General features: G+C 45.8%; 1 protein-coding gene across 3 annotated transcripts in view; it reads left to right on the top strand.

Moving 5' to 3' along the window:
* Positions 1-15643, top strand: part of PLEKHS1 (pleckstrin homology domain containing S1) — a 31973-nt gene extending 16330 nt beyond the window's left edge. For 2 of the 3 annotated variants that reach the window (XM_045291532.1, XM_045291533.1), the window contains 11 exons: positions 966-1054; positions 1207-1313; positions 1962-2096; positions 3118-3256; positions 4194-4307; positions 6085-6210; positions 8580-8686; positions 9201-9407; positions 10695-10796; positions 12362-12497; positions 15031-15643. In XM_045291532.1, coding sequence (XP_045147467.1) covers positions 966-1054; positions 1207-1313; positions 1962-2096; positions 3118-3256; positions 4194-4307; positions 6085-6210; positions 8580-8686; positions 9201-9407; positions 10695-10796; positions 12362-12497; positions 15031-15210 — 1442 coding nt within the window. In that variant the 3' untranslated portion in view covers positions 15211-15643. Of the gene's footprint in view, positions 1-965; positions 1102-1206; positions 1314-1961; positions 2097-3117; positions 3257-4193; positions 4308-6084; positions 6211-8579; positions 8687-9200; positions 9408-10694; positions 10797-12361; positions 12498-15030 lie in introns of those variants that run through there. The other variant, XM_045291534.1, reaches the window with a different exon arrangement.
* Positions 15644-15969: the final 326 nt, after the last annotated feature.

Here is a 15969-nt window from a genome sequence, read left to right as displayed (position 1 = left end):
AATGTACAAATGTGCTTTACACAATTGATGTGTGTATGGATTGTGATAAGAGTTGTATGAGCCCCTAATAAAATGATTTTTTTAAAAAAGAATTTGTGAAATCAAGGAGTGCATGTCCTTGGCCAAGGCTACTCTGTTTTACATGAAGGAGCTGGCAACCGAAGCCACTCTCAGGATGAACCTTGTTTCCTACATTGTTTCCTTTGCCTTTCTTTTCTCTGTTTTAAACCTCTCCTTCTCTCCTTCTTTAACCTTTTCTTTTTTGGCAAGTAGAAGTTCTGTAGGAGAAGAGAGGCAGAAAGCAGCTGCCTAAGAATTATTGGACGCTAGCAAAATGGTCACAGGGGCCTGGTGGTGTAGTGGGTGACTTCTTGGGTTGCTAACCGGAAGATCAATAGTTCAAAAACACCAGCCCTGGGAGATAAAGGAAACGTTCTATTCTAACTCCTAAAGAGGTACATGCTTGGAAACTCGCAGGGGGAGTTCTACTCTGTCCAATGAGGTTGCTGTGAATTGTAACAGACGCAACAGCCGTGGGGGTTTGGGAGCAAAACTGTCCCAACAGCAGTATTGCTGGTCCCTGAGAATGCACAGCAGCATGTGGTAACTGTGCATATGTCCGAGCACATCTGAGCTCCTTAGGGTTTCAAGAGCTAATTTTGGAGCAAGGAGGTTTCTTCTGAGGCACTGCTGGGTGGACTCCACCCTCCAAACGTTTAGTAATTGGGGTGCATTAACTGCGCCGCCCAGGAACCCAATAATTTCCGTGTCTTCACCTCTAAATATTTGGCATAGACTGGGTTTTCCAAAGCCAAAGACAAGGTAGAACTATGGGTTGGATGCAAAGCAAAACCAAGGCTTTACACAGACACACTATACACACACACACTCACACACAATGTTTTCCAACTGAAGCTGTTCTTTTCCCAAACTCACTCGTCTCAAACTTCTTTTCTTTCCGCTAGGCAAACCATTTCCGTTTCATTTTGAAAATGAAGTCTGCAAGCAAGATTACTTCATTAAATCACCGCCCCCTGCACTTTTCTTCTCTGCGGTGCGTATTTGCCACCCTCTAAGGAGCCCCCACCCACCATGCACCTGGTATTTGTCCTTCCCCTTCACACCCCCATGCCCACCCCACCCCCGTCCCCCACTCTCCCACCCCCGAGATTTAACTGAGATGCAAAACCTTTGCCTTTTTTTCAGGGCTCTTGGAAAAAGCGATTTTTTGTCCTGTCAAAGCGCAGGGAATCGGGCTTTACTCTTTTCTATTACAAAGACCATCAGCAACGAGGGGCCATTGAACTTGACCAGTACGTATCCCCTGGAAACGTGTTCCTAGTAACCCTAGGGAACAAGGCAGGGAGGGGCATGTCCGGACCAGCTGGAATTTAGATCAGTGATGGAAGAAACCACAGGCTTTCCCCTTATTGCAATACATGCTACCCACAGGCAACTGAGTTCCCAAACACTGTGAAGAGTGTGTACTTTTATTTCATATTCCATATTCCAGCTCCTAAAAGTGAAGCAGATAAGCATCCTGCTAGGGAAGTCTTGATTCACTTCCTTTACTTTCCATTGTGACTGAGGGAGAAGGCACATGATGATTTCAGGAAGCCAACATAGGTTTCTTCATTTGAAAATATTTTTTCTCTTTAAGAGATGATGAAGCCCAAAACATAAGATGCAAAAGCAATCATTTGTGGAACCAAGAATCAGGCTAACATAGACATGCTTGAATTAAAATCTAAGCTATGTAGATTTTCTTGAAAGTCTTTTCAATCCGTGAGTCAACCAGAGTCAAACGTCTTTTCTAAAACTGTGCGACCATCCTTCCTCAAAGGATTCATCGAGCAGCTCTTATGTTTTGTTCAGTTTGAATCCTCCTGTAAACCGTCCTATCCAGTTCGTCCCCATTTTGTGTTTGCAATGGCTTACCACTTCACGTGAACCTCCAACAGAAACTCCAGTGTCGAGGTTGGCATAAGTAGCCATGAAAAAATGCAAGCTGTCCAGAAGATGTTTAAATGCCACCCTGAGGAGGTGATGTCCATCCGAACCGCCAGCAGGGACTACTTCCTCATCGCCCATAACAGGTGAGGAGCAAACTACGACGGAGTGTGGGCACAGGAGTCCAGATTTATAAACCAACCCTTTACACAAACGCAACTGTCAACCTGGTCCCAACAACATGAACCATGGCCACACCTGAGCCACCTGGGCAATCTCCACGATCTATTCCAATACCCTGAAAAGTTACCACTCCCCAGGTGAGAGAACCCAAGATCCCCACCTTCCCAGGGCACTAAAAAGAACTTTTCTCAGCCCCCTCCCCCTCAGCCAGAGAGACACAGACAAGGGACGTCTATTAGGGAGGGGTTATGCCCGTCTTAGAAAAAGCGTCCGATTTTTAAGAGAGGCTTCTGCCCTCAAAGGTGCCCGGTGGACTCTTGAAAGGTGATTGATTGTCTGCTTGACAAAGCAGGGTTGGGGCGGGGCGGGGGCGGGGGCGGAGGGGGCGGGCGCACGGGGGCTGCTCAGAGGCAGCCGCTAATGTTGAATCCAGGATGAAGTGGGGGAGTGCCTTGATCGGTTCAGATCACTCAGAACACACACAAGGCTTTCTTTAATTTGCCATCTGAGTCAACATGGGGGGAAAAAGAAAAGATTTGTGTGCATTCAGTTCAAGTACATTCTTCCTCAATGCTGGCATTACCTCAGAGGTAGCACACCTGGATAGCAACACAGAAATGCTGCTGTCAGGATAAAGGGCTGGGGGGTAGTGGAAGGGGGGTGTTGAAACCTGCTTAAAGAAATCAGTGTCCAAACTCCGAGCCCCAAACCCTGTGATTACTACTCTGATTTTCTCCTTTCCTTCCCATTTTTCTGTGCTTTCCTCGCGGAGGGAGGCGGCCTGAGGGTTAATTCTAGTCTGCAAGTGGGGAGGTGGGGGAAGCGGGGGTCACACCAGCGACTCAGAGAAAATAAAACTCCTATTTCCCTGGTACCTGCTCCCACTGCCTACTCAAAGCTTCATAAAAGAACCCGTTGCTGGTTCAAAAGGAGTGCGGGTGCTATTGTTGGTGCTGCCGGCTCAAGGTCTGTTCCTGTTCACAGGGAGAAGATTGAAGACTGGGTCTCTGCCATGTCCTCGCTCTGCTGGAACAGGCCCGCAGCGCACCTGAGGACGGAGGTCACTCTCCATCTCGGCCACACTACCAGGGCGGACACCACTCTCTTCCTCAGACAAACAATGGTCGCTTCCCCCCACCCCCGCCCCCGTTAGCAGCTGGCATTAATATGAGGAATAAATCAGTGAAAGAACGTACATGCTTATTATTTTTATGATGAACAGTTGGGGAAGAAAAAAAATCCCAAACACTTGTGCTTTGAGAGAGAACTAAAATACAGACATGGCCACTTTAGATTGATTGGCCTGTGTAGGAAGTGAGACTTTTCAATGTTTATATATATAGTTGAAACGATGTATTTTTCATCGCTGCTGCTCAAGGTGAAGTTTTAAGACTTATGATCAAGGCTAAGGGACCCTGGTGGTAGAGTGGCTATGCCTTGGACCGCCATCCACAGGGTCACTGTGAGGCAACATTGACTCGATGGCAGTGTTTTGTTGTTTCTTCTCTTCCTCTTCTGTTTTTTTTTTTGGGGGGGGCTTATGATTAAGTATAAGTTGTTTTCTGTAAAAATGTTTTCCATCTGTCTGACATTTGTAACAGAATGTCTCTTTAACCGAAATGTGTAAGCTTTAGGCTTCTAATTGACTTCATAAGGGTCCTTGCTAATTGACATGCATTCTTTGTTAGAGCAGACTGTTTATAAATGAAACTTGGTCACTAGGGATGGCTTTGGATATGTTATCTAGTTTGTTCTATGCTTACAACAGAAACGACTGGGCAGGAGTAGAAGGAGGCAGGGGGGTGTCTTTAAGTAGAATTGAATGGCTGGAGCGCAGAGGGAGGAATGGTTAAAAAAGACAGACTGAGTGGAAAATCTGCGTTCTCTGAAGGCTAGGCTGAGCGAGATCGCAAGGGCTTGGTGAGAGACTAAGTCCATTCATGTCTTTGGGGGACTGCGCTGGCGAGAGACTGGTGCCAGGGAGCCTAGAGGGGAGGGCGGTGCCTCATCGCAGTGAGTGATCAGCTGGTCTCTGGCTGAACTGCCATTTTCCATACCAGGAGTGTGTCTCGCAGAATGATAAAGGACCTTCTTCAGACCCCAGTCCGCTCCTTGATGCTGCTAGTACACTGGAGGCTGACAGCTCCGCTTCAAGAGCCCGTCTTCCAAACACGGTAAGGGTCTCTCCCTCTCCCTCTCTCTGCATACCACTCTAGGGCGTCAGCTAATGCTTCAGGATCTTGGCCATTATCAGTTGGCCATCGCCACATTGCCTACCGTCCTGTCTGAGTGCGTCTTAGGTCCACCACTTCCCTATATTTAGTCTGTTTCCCCCGTCACAGGAGAGCCTTACTACTTGTCCCAGCCTGCTTCTGAATGCATCACTCATTCTCCATGCCCCTGGATGTGCATCTGGGTGGACTGGGCGGAGAGCCCTTTGGCTAAATGAAAGTGTGGCTAGCAACCTGTTCCTTCCTTCACGCAAAATACACATGACCTCTGGAAGAAGATCCTCAACACACTAGCTGATTTCCTGCCACACCATCTGTACACTTCGGTGAAAGGCAGAGCTTCCCAGTCGTTTCCTGCATTGACTCTGATCAGTCGGCTGCCTCTTATATAGGTGGAGAAATGGATTCCACTTGGGGGAGTAGATTCAATACTGCATGTGGGTGTGCTTTGTACTGTACCCTCGACTTTCTTGGATTGGCTTTCTCTCTAATTTGGACGTCGTTCATTCGTGGACTGAGTTTGGGGCGCTTGTTGGTTGTTCCACCTGCAGAGGTGCTATTGCAGCCCTTCCAGACACAGCCCTACACTTGCCCCTCTGCTTGAGTACCAAGCACAGCCTCCTGGTTTGTTGAGTTGACAGAGCACCCAACAATTTTAAAAGCTACCTGTAGCCAATCAAATTCACCAGGTTAAACACCTCATCTCAGTGATCCGTTTAATGAGTTCCAAAGGTGGCCAGAAGATGAGATGGGAAACTCATGCTTTTCAACAAATGCCTCCAGTCTGCCACTCCTGATACGCTCCGCCCCACTGCCCCTGACCAGAGTGAACACTGTTGCTCTTCTTGCCTTTTTACACTCGGTATTTGGATCCAGTGATTGATTTTTCAACCTGCTTGAGTTAAGTTTCTGGACTTTTGTTGCTTGTTGTCAATGAAATTATGTGGTGGCCTACGCAGCATGGCCTGGCTCCCTGAGCTTGGAGCTTGAAATATGATGTAGCTTAAATGCATCCATTTAAAATAATAATGATAAGCTTCTTTTAAGGACTTTCTAGAGAACATGCAGGGTCTTTAAAAGAAAAAGGGAAAACCTACTCTCAGATATTGGAAGAATTAAATTTTACTTATAACAATTTTCCTGCCATGCCACGCAGTTATATTAATGGGGTATCTTCTATCTACTGGGGAAGGGAAGAGAATAATTGGTTGAGCCTAGATCACCTTGAAGCCTATAATTCATGTGGTCACATAACTAGCGCTACCAAATTACATTCCTATGAGAATAATAGAAGTATGTGAGCAGCACACAAAAGAGAAATGTTGAGCAGGAAGGCAGGAAGAGGAAAGACGTATTCCCATGATTACGAGCGAATGACTTTCTCGGGTGGCACTGGGTGCAAGTTGAAACAAGATGGGGGCTGGGAGTGTGAACTCTATGGCAGAATTTAGTGACTTAGAGGGAAAAAACCACTTGTTCCGAGTTATAGCTCCAATGGTAGGGAATCGGGTACTTTGATTTTTTTGCAACAGTGGTGACCCAGGACAGGAGGCAAGTTCAAGTTGTGTGGTTACATCCTTTCAAGGATGTTGACCTTGGAAGATCCTCCGATCCTCCTAGCCTAGCTAATCAGGTGTGACTTTTCCAGAAAGCGTGCGGCTGCATTCTGTCTCCGGCAAAGACAACGAAAAGCGCTGATTCTGTCTTCTCGTTTCTTCAGCATGTCGTGGGAAAAGGTTCTCCAGGAAGAAAGCAAGCTCCTCTTCCACAAGATTTCTCTTCAGAGACCACAGAAGATAAGAAAGAAAAGAATTATTATCTCAGTCCCCGAAATGTCCTTTTAGAGGTAAATCGTTCCGTCCGTTAATTAATTATGCAGTCTTTCAACAAATATCTAGGAAGCCCCTACCAGGTATCTTCCGGAGGCACTTTGCCGAGGTCAGAGGGTCTCACAAGGGAGTCAGACACCGAGGTGTCCTCACGGGGCTGACACATGATTAGGAGACAGCCGTCACACAAGCAAAGGGCTCCGTGCTAGGAGAGACGCTCACATGATTTCAGCAGCAGGAACTAGAAGGGGGCGAGGAGGGGACTGATAACCAGCCAGGGCCACCAGCGAGGAAAAAGCAGGGATGACATTTGACTTCATTTGGATGATTGGCAGAATGTGGCAGAAAGGAAAATATGGGCAAAAGTTCTTAGGGGAACAATGTGCGATACCTATCAGTCAGTCTGATGATGAACTGAAAGCTCTCGCTGAGGGCTTTGTGTGTGCTTGGGACTGTCTGCACTTTACTAGATGTGGCAGCTTCCGTCACGGACCCGGCCTTCAGAGTTCACAGTTTTATTGGAGATCACATGATCATGCTACACAAGAGGCAAGGTCAAAGTTCTCGGCGAGCACTAGAAAAAGGACACATTTCCTTTCTCATTAGGAGGCAGGGAAGACTTAGGAGGAGAAATGGCATTTGAAATGTCCATGGTGCAAGTTCGGTTGGGCTGGCAATGGAAAGCAAAATAAAAAAGAGCCAAACCATGCCGGGCCCTGAATACTCAACTGATTTCATTTTATTGGCAACATCAACCAAAACCCAACTCCCTGCCATTGAGTCCATCCCGACTCATAGCGACCCTCCAAGACAGAGTAGAGCCACCCCTTTGGGTTTCCAAGACTGGAACTCTTTGTGGGAGGAGAAAGCATCCTTTTCCCCCACGGGGAGTGGCAGGTGGTTTCAAATTCCTGACTTTGGTTAACAGCCCAACGCATAACCCACTGTGCCACCAGGGCTCTTTGTAGGCGACGTAGAGGCAGTGAATTATCTCCAAGTACCATTAACCCAAGTAGCCCTGGTGGCACCGTGGTGAAGAAATCAGCTCATCGTCGCCCAAAGATGCGCAATTCAAGTCCAACAGCCACAAAGATCGGGCAGTCTGCCTTCATTCAGAGGGAAAGCCTAGGACCGTTGATGGAGGTGTCTCTGACCTAAAAGGGGTGCTGTGAGCTGGAATTGATTGGACGGCAACAGTTGGCCAGCATCTATCTGTATTTGAATGAAACGGGGAGGACTGAATATAAAAATAGAGGGGAGAGGGCTCCCTATGAATTTCTTAAGCTAAGTGGTGTTGTTTGTTTGTTTGTTAAACAAGATAGTGACATGTGCTAATACCAAAGGTAAAGAGTCATTCTGAAAACACCAAATACGTCTACACACTAAGTTCAACAGGCCTCTTCACTGCAGAATTCTCAGATCTTTTAGTATGCAGTGATGAATTATAAGCAGCCCAACGGGATACAAAATACAACCTATCCCAATCTCCTTTGTCTCCAGCACCCAACTTTCTCCAAAACTGCCTTTCACTAGTGTTCCCTAGGCCCCTGACGGGGACTTTGTCATAGACCCACCGTCCTTTGTCATAGACCCACTGATTGACATCAATTATATCATTGCCATTTGTTAGGTATTTCATCAGATGCTAGTAAGGGAGGTAATACTGAGCTGAAAGTTAACCAAGAAACAAGGACAACACGCACACAGGAAGCTCAAGGTATGAGTACTCCAGCAGGAGCTATAGTGGTCAGAGAAGGCTGAGAGACTTCAGTCAAGTAGACACACAATTTCAGTAGGCAGAAGAGCAAGGGGCATCCCAGGGAAGGGAAACAGCATAGCCATGGGCATGAGAATGACGGTGTGTCAGGGAAGCAGTGAGCAGATTCGTCTGGTTGGGGTGAAGTGTGCCAATCACAGGTTCATGATGAAGTTGTTGTGATAGACAAGATGAGTTGAGGGCAGTACTTTCTAGAGACCCTTACAGTCCCTTGAAGCAACTCAGGCTACCTGTGAACACAGCAGCCTAGGCCTGACTGTACTTGGGCTGTGCCTCTGACCTACCAAGGCTACGCGATGCTGCAGCAGGGCTGAGTGGGGCAAAGGGTTCATGCTCTACCTGCTTAGGTAAAGAGTCCAATAGAAAACGTGTATCAGGAGCATGGGGTTCCTGGAGAAGAAAGTGGACTTTGGGTCTTCCAGAAACTTGGCTGGTTCCAGTACATAAGGTTGGTTGATAGTCTCAGAATGTGTGCCACTGTTCATCCAGTAGAAGGTGTGCTTGCTATTTCAGAGCCTGGGATCATACTGTAAGGAGTAGTGAATGGAATAAAAAGGTGTCTGGCTTCTTGGTAGGCTGCATCCTTAATTCTATCCCTCTTGTTTATAGTTGGATAAAATTATTGAGTCCAATTATTCTGATGAATCCACTGAACCTGGTAGTCCAGACAAGGTCTTGAAGAGAACTGAATATCTTTACATGTCAATGAAATCCTGGTAAGAAAAATGCATATATGTATATTGTCATCATTATCAGCTAATATAATACAACTTGATGATGAAAGAACTACTGCCAAGTCATTTTAAATAGCTGATATACTAGCGCACAACATTACTACACACCAAGTCTGACACATTATTTAGTCATCTCCAAGCAAGAAAGAGCCCAGTGGTTTCCCCACGGACAGAAAACCATTAGTGATGCCCTCAGGATACTGTCCGTCTCCTGGGGAAGCTCTTTTCTGTTTAGAATTTATGTCTCTCACACTCTTACCTCTGTCTTCCAGGCCCTCTCCATGTAAAGGGCTATTTTGATTCCATATCCATGTTTAGAAGGAAAGCTTATTGGATTTGATTCTTACCATGGCTGTCATTCTAATGCTTGGACATGCTTCAAGACCTTGTTAGCTTGCACATTGCTGTTAGCTACTTCATAATACAGATTTACACACAGGGGAAGTTGTGAGTGGGCACGCTTTGAAAGGTTTGTTTTCACTTTTTAATTTGCTAGTGTTCTCAAAGAGACTTCTGACCAGTCCACCGAGAGCAAAGAGAAATCCCCGGCCCTTCCAGAAGCACAGAAGGAGGGGTTTCAACTACAAGAACAAGGCTCTGGAAATGATGTATGGCTTTCATCCGCCAATTCAGAAGCACAGGCCACAGATGACCAAAGGGAGCCGGTCTCACTCACGCTCGTGCAGTTGTCTATATTAATCAAGTAAAAAAATGTCATTTCTAAAAACATTATGGGCCCTTAGCACAAGGCATGCTTCCTCTTTCACTCAGTACTCAACTTTTAAAGCCTCCCCGCTCAAAAAAAAATCTCAAAAGTTGGCCAAAAAGATGACCAGTTTCCCTCTTGGCTGTGGTCAACAATGAAAAATAGAGCTGAAAGTCAAGTGGACCTGGCATGTAGGCAGCATTTTCAATTAGTTCTTTTTTTAGTTAGTCTTGGTTAGTTTTTGGGGTTCTAAAACTTTGAATTCAATCTGATCCAAGTAGCCCATCTCCCAGACCTCGCTGTGAGCATAATTGTAGGCATGCACATCACTGAGGCTTAGTTAAAGATTAGAAGGGAATGTGTAGGCTTAAAAAGTAATAACAAGAGCATTTGATGAGGTTGTTTGCAATTTTAGCTCTTCTCGGTGTTTTTGTCTGTAAAATCATGCCCAGCAGAGAAGTATACAAATTAACCTGGCATAATGTAAACGGTTTACTCTCTCTGGGGTCCCTTTCCTGTCTTCTACCACCCACTACCACATCTTTAGGAAGGACGACACTAAGAAGTTATTTTCAGTGACTTAAATTTTCAGTTTCTCTAAATGTTTAGGCCAATATTCTAAGTGGAAAATAGAATCTCATATATGTCTGCTCGGAATCCAGGAAGTCACTTCCTGCTTATATACCCAAAAGCATTGGGGTAAGGGCTGAAGCAAATACTTGGACACCAATGTCCATTGGGGCATTATTCACAATAGCCGAAGGTGGAAACAAGCCAAGGGCCCATCAGCGGCTGAATGGTTAAGATGTGACAAAACAGACCACAGGATATGATTTTGCCGTAAGAAGAGATGAATTCTTCGCACATGTATGTCATCAGTGGACTTTGAAGACATGCTGATGAGTGAAAAAGGCCAAACAGGACAGGGCAAACATGGCACGGACCCATGTACGTGAACTATCCGGAACAGACAAACACAGAGACCAAAAGTAGATTACTGGTTACCCCTGGATGCGGGAGTAGGGAGCTATTGCTTAATAGGTACAGAGCCTCTGTTTGGGGTGATGGTAAAGTTTCAGAAACAAACTGATGATTCTACAGAACTATGAGTGGGGTTAATATCACTGAGTACCTTTGGAAATCGTTAATAAGGCAAATTTCATGTTGTCTGTGTTTTACCATAATTTAAGAAGATGAGATTTAAAAAAAAATGAACTCAGAAAGTACAGTTTAGACTTGGGGCCCATTACCTGATGTCACTCCTACAAATGCCTTTTCTTGCAGTAACATCACTGATGAAAGCCAAGTGGAGAAACTGGATGTATTCCTCTCTCCTCCTGACATCACAAATTATTTGGCTTTCATAGAAGCTGCAGGACGGATATGGTAGGTCCGAGTTTGAGTGCTATTGATTCTAGATAAGGTTGAAAGGAAATGAACTCTGTCTTGAACACGCCATTGGGTGACACAGACACTGTCTTGCTGTTGTCACAAAGGCTGCAAATGAAAACCAGAAAGCAAGACTATGGCTCCGTGGGAGGGTTCAGCCAGGAGGGGGTGGGTAGAAGAAGTTCCCAAAGTCTAGGAAGCAGCCAAGTTTTGATATCTTAACCTCAAAGGAGTACAAATGGCCCAAGGAAATCGTCTCCAGTCCACGCACAATGAGTCCTGGGTGAATGAGCAAAGGCAACAAAAATCAAAAGTCTAAAAGGAGAAGTCTTCCTAGGGCCGATGGCTCAGAGAAAAACAGCTAAAATCCTGGATAAGAGGCTCGGATACAAAATATTGTGCAACAGAGATGAATCTTAAAGTAATCCTTGTCTACTTGATTCTATATTCTCCTAAGGAGCTGGAGATCCATTGTGAAGGAGATCACATTTCTAGAGGGAGTCAGTTCTTTCATGTAAATAACAATGGGCTGTGTTACACACCTGTTTTGGTTGTCAGGTGCTGTTATCACAGAAATACCATAAATGGGAGACCTTAACAAACAGAAACTTATTTTCTCCCAGTTTAAGGGACCAGAAATCCAAATCCAGGACTTCAGCTTTGGGGGAAGACGTTCTCTCAGTGTGTTCTAGAAGAAGGCCCTTGAATCTCTGAGCTTCTGCCCTGGGCCATCTTCTCAAGGCTTGTCCTCTCTACCCAGCCATCTCTCCTAGCGAGCTTGTGACTCAAATTATGTTTTACACCATTCCTGCCTAATTAACATAGCAAAGACAACTCGGTCCCAAATGAGATTATAACCACAGGCATAGAAGTTAGAATTTACAACACATATTTCTGGGGTTGGGTGGGGCCAGGGAAGATATAATTTAATCCATAATATAGCCAATCATCTTGTCAATCCTTAGAGGACAGAAAGCACAACCTTCCATTTTCCCAAATTTCTCCCAGTCTAAGGCTCAATCAATAACTGAACCACGCACTGTCCTGTGCCTAAACTTGCCCATTTACTAATTCCTTAATTTATTAAATATCCATGATGTACTTACTTCCAACAAATACATATTGAGTACCCTTGTTGACTTGGACTTACAGAGTTAAGACTTATTTTAAAGAAGAAAAAAAGCATGGCACTGCACCTGAGAGATTTCATGGACTGGTCGAAAAGATGGCCGCACAAGCGAGGAAACATAAAATGCATAATATTTTGAAATACTTACATGAGGGCTTCACACAGTGCACTAGGTGACCAGGGGCAGTGGAGATTAATTGCAGCAGAGAGCGTGGACGGTAGGAGGCTTTTGTACACCCATCTGAGCTGAGCTTTGGAGGTAGGATCAGGCTCCAGAGGGAGTGGTAGAGGTGAGGATATCCTAGCTAGAAAACGGAGGCAGGTGGAGTACACGGTAGCTAAGAAAACTGCTGTCAATAGCAACAGTGGGATGGCATGAGGATCCTGTACGCTGCGGTCTCACACTTGTGTTGTATGATGTATCTCATTGCAGTGTAGCCCAGTGGGTAGGCCCCCCACGCCTGGGGTGCTTGTTTTGCCATGGAGATCACCTTTTGGCTGTGAATGACCTGGAGCCCCAGAGCCTGGAGGAGGTATCCTTGTTTCTCAGTCGGTCCATCCAAAAGGAGGTGAGTCCTACCTTCCAGTCCTGGTCCGGGCAAGTCAGGGCCAGAAGGACAAGTTCAGAGTCTTAGATGGAGTCTGAACAGTGCTCTGAATACAGATGGGACTCCTCTTTGGCCACCAAGGGCAATTATAGAATCCTATCCTAAGATCCTCTCAAAATTCGTTCATGTCACTTAGTGTTTAGAAAGCACACCGGGCAAGGAGATGGACCCCCTGAGTTGAGAACTTCAGAAGCAGCCTGATGTGGGAATAAGATCTTACATGAAAATATGACAAGCTCAGGTCAAGTCTCAGCTGCTTTACCCACTTGGGCTAATACTCGTAGGGGTGATGACAGTAGCTCAAAGCGTTGGAATACTAAGGGAGATAATATAGGCAGCATGATTAAATGATTGCTGTGTTACTTCTACTACTTTGGTCAAGGGATCCTGGACACGTTCCCCTTTCTAAGTTATCAGTTCTCTCAAGGTCATCAGTTGGAACCACCAGCCACTCTGTCGGAGAAGCCACGGCAGCCTGATTCTGTAAAGATTCCCCCCTTGGAGCCCAATGGGCTGTATCACTCTGTCTGACATGGTTGCAATGAGTCAGAATTGACAACAGGAGGTTTGGGTCTGGGTGTCTCTGGCATCACACAGTAACCTCGTGGGTCAGACAAATTGTGCTCGTGCTACCGTGTAACTGGGGAAACCCAGAGAGGATAGGTGAGTCATTTAATATTAATAACCAGTTATTGGCAGAGCAAGGACTAAACCTAATTATCATCCATTCACCATGTATCCGACACCTACTGTATGCTGGGTACCATGGGAGCTTCTCGAGCTGCAAGGGTCGTCTCGGCCTCAGCTCAAGGAGCTCACAAAGTAGCAGGTGAAGGAGGTATGTTAGAAGCTAGCTTCAGACTCACTCTCTTTCATTCACTCACTCATTCTCTCACTCACTCTCATTCACTCACTCAATCACTCACTCTCTCACCCTCTAATTCTCTCACTGTCACTCACTATCACTCACTGTCTCACTGACTCATTCACTCACTCTCTCACTCACTCACTCACACTCACTCACTCACTCTCTCACACCCTCTCATTCACTGACTCCCTCTCTCACTCACTGACTCCCTCTCTCACTCACTAACTCACTCTCTCACTCACTCACTCACTCTCTCACACCCTCTCATTCACTGACTCCCTCTCTCACTCACTGACTCACTCTCTCACTCACTAACTCACTCTCTCACTCACTCACTCACTCTCTCACTCACTCACTCACACTCACTCACTTACTTACTCTCTCACTCACTCACTCTCATTCACTGACTCATTCTCTCACTCACTCACATTCACTGACTCATTCACTCACTCACTCACACTCACTCACTCTCTCTGACTCACTCATTCATTCACTGACTCACTCACTCTCACTCACTGACTCACTCTCTCACTCACTCACTCTCTCACTCACTCACTCTCTCTCATTCACTGACTCACTCACTCACTCTCTCACTCACTCACTCACTCTCTCATTCACTCACTCTCATTCGCTGACTCACTTTCTCACTCACTCTCACTCTCACTCTCACTCACTAACTCACTGACTCATTCACTCATTCACTCTCTCACTTACTCACTCTCTCACTCACTCACTCTCTCACTTACTCTGACTCACTCACTCACTCTCATTCACTCACTCACTCACTCTCATTCACTCTCTCACTCACTCACTCTCACTCACTCTCTCACTCACTCTCACTCACTCACTGACTCATTCTCTCACTTACTCACTCACATTCACTGACTCATTCACTCACTCACTCACACTCACTCACTCTCTCTCTCTGACTCACTGACTCATTCATTCACTGACTCACTCTCTCACTCACTCTCACTCACTGACTCACTCTCTCACTCACTCACTCTCTCACTCTCTCACTCACTCACTCTCTCTCATTCACTGACTCACTCACTCTCTCTCTCACTCACTCTCTCACTCACTCTCTCATTCACTCACTCTCATTCGCTGACTCACTTTCTCACTCACTCTCACTCTCACTCTCACTCTCACTCACTGACTCATTCACTCACTCACTCTCTCACTTACTCACTCTCTCACTCACTTACTCTCACTCACTCACTCTCTCACTTACTCACTCTCTCACTCACTTACTCTCACTCACTCACTCTCTCACTTACTCTGACTCACTCACTCACTCTCATTCACTCACTCACTCACTCTCATTCACTCTCTCACTCACTCACTCACTGTCACTCACTCTCATTCACTGACTCGCTCACTGCTCACTCACTCATTCTTATTCACTGACTCACTCTCACTGACTCACTCTCTCACAAAAAAAAAAAAAAAGCTAGCTTCGGCCCTGCTCATCAGCTACCCAAGTCACCATTGGCTCTTCTTTTCCTGCCTGTAGTTCATCAAAGGATGCTCTTCACAGACAGCTGAATGAAGAGCATGAACGAAGAACAAACACTCCCAAGCATCATCTTTAGTCATCTCCCCTTCTTCTTTCTTGTGTTTCAGAAAGTAAAACTCACCATCGGACGGATCCCAAATTCGGAGAAATTCCATGCGATTGCCTGTATGTGCCCATCAAAATACCAGACTACTGCCCCGTTTCATCTGGATAACCCTGAACTGCAGCGGGCGCCAAAGAGAAGTCCAGCCATCAGAAAGGGCCAGCAGAAAGAAAGTGGAGAATAACAAGCCAGGGATCCGGCACAGCAGAGAAGGAAGGAAGCCCACTCTGTACCAGGCTTGGCCCCTCACTGCCATGTCATACGGGCACACCCCTCTGAATTTCGGCATCTGCATCCTGACAGTGTCCCCTCTCTGATGATATACCTGGGAGATGGAAAGGATGAAATAGGTTTCATGGAACTCTGGAACACAGCGATGGAAACGCTTATTATCTCAAAGACCACAAGCTTAGATGGTTCCTCATCTCGAATCCACAGTGTGTTCTGTTGAGGTTGTGCTGCACACAATTCTTTCTTTGTTCAGGAACCAACAGTTGGCTATACTCATTCCTGGAAGACAGATTCCCAAAAGAGTGTGATATCATCGTGCCCTTCCCAAGAACCTCCTGCCTCCTCACTCCCATGTCCGCAGCGCTAAGACAGAGTAGCCCCTTGGATTCTGTCTTTCGCTTGTTTTTCTTAAGGACCCTTCGTTTACTTTAGAAGTTGAAATAGCTCAAGGTCATGTCTAACAAAGATCTGTGTGCTCCACAAGTCACGAGAGAAGTATTTCGCCCTTCTAAGTTGGAAAGATCTTTAAATTCATTAACAAATAGATCCCAGAAAGCTAATAGAATTTCTCTTTCTTTCTCTCTCTTCTCTCTCTCTTTCTTTCTTTCTTTCTTTCTTTCTTTCTTTCTTTCTTTCTTTCTTTCTTTCTTTCTTTTCCTTCCTAAATAGGAAAACTATGGCAGAAAGCACTCAGATCAGGAAAAGGAGCCCG

This window comes from Echinops telfairi, unplaced genomic scaffold (assembly GCF_000313985.2).
Source record: "Echinops telfairi isolate 266 unplaced genomic scaffold, ASM31398v2 ScPeMD7_70;HRSCAF=299, whole genome shotgun sequence".
Taxonomy (NCBI): Eukaryota; Metazoa; Chordata; class Mammalia; order Afrosoricida; family Tenrecidae; genus Echinops; species Echinops telfairi.
The sequence above is the reverse complement of the archived record's forward strand: the minus strand, read 5'-3'. Positions and strand labels throughout refer to the sequence as shown.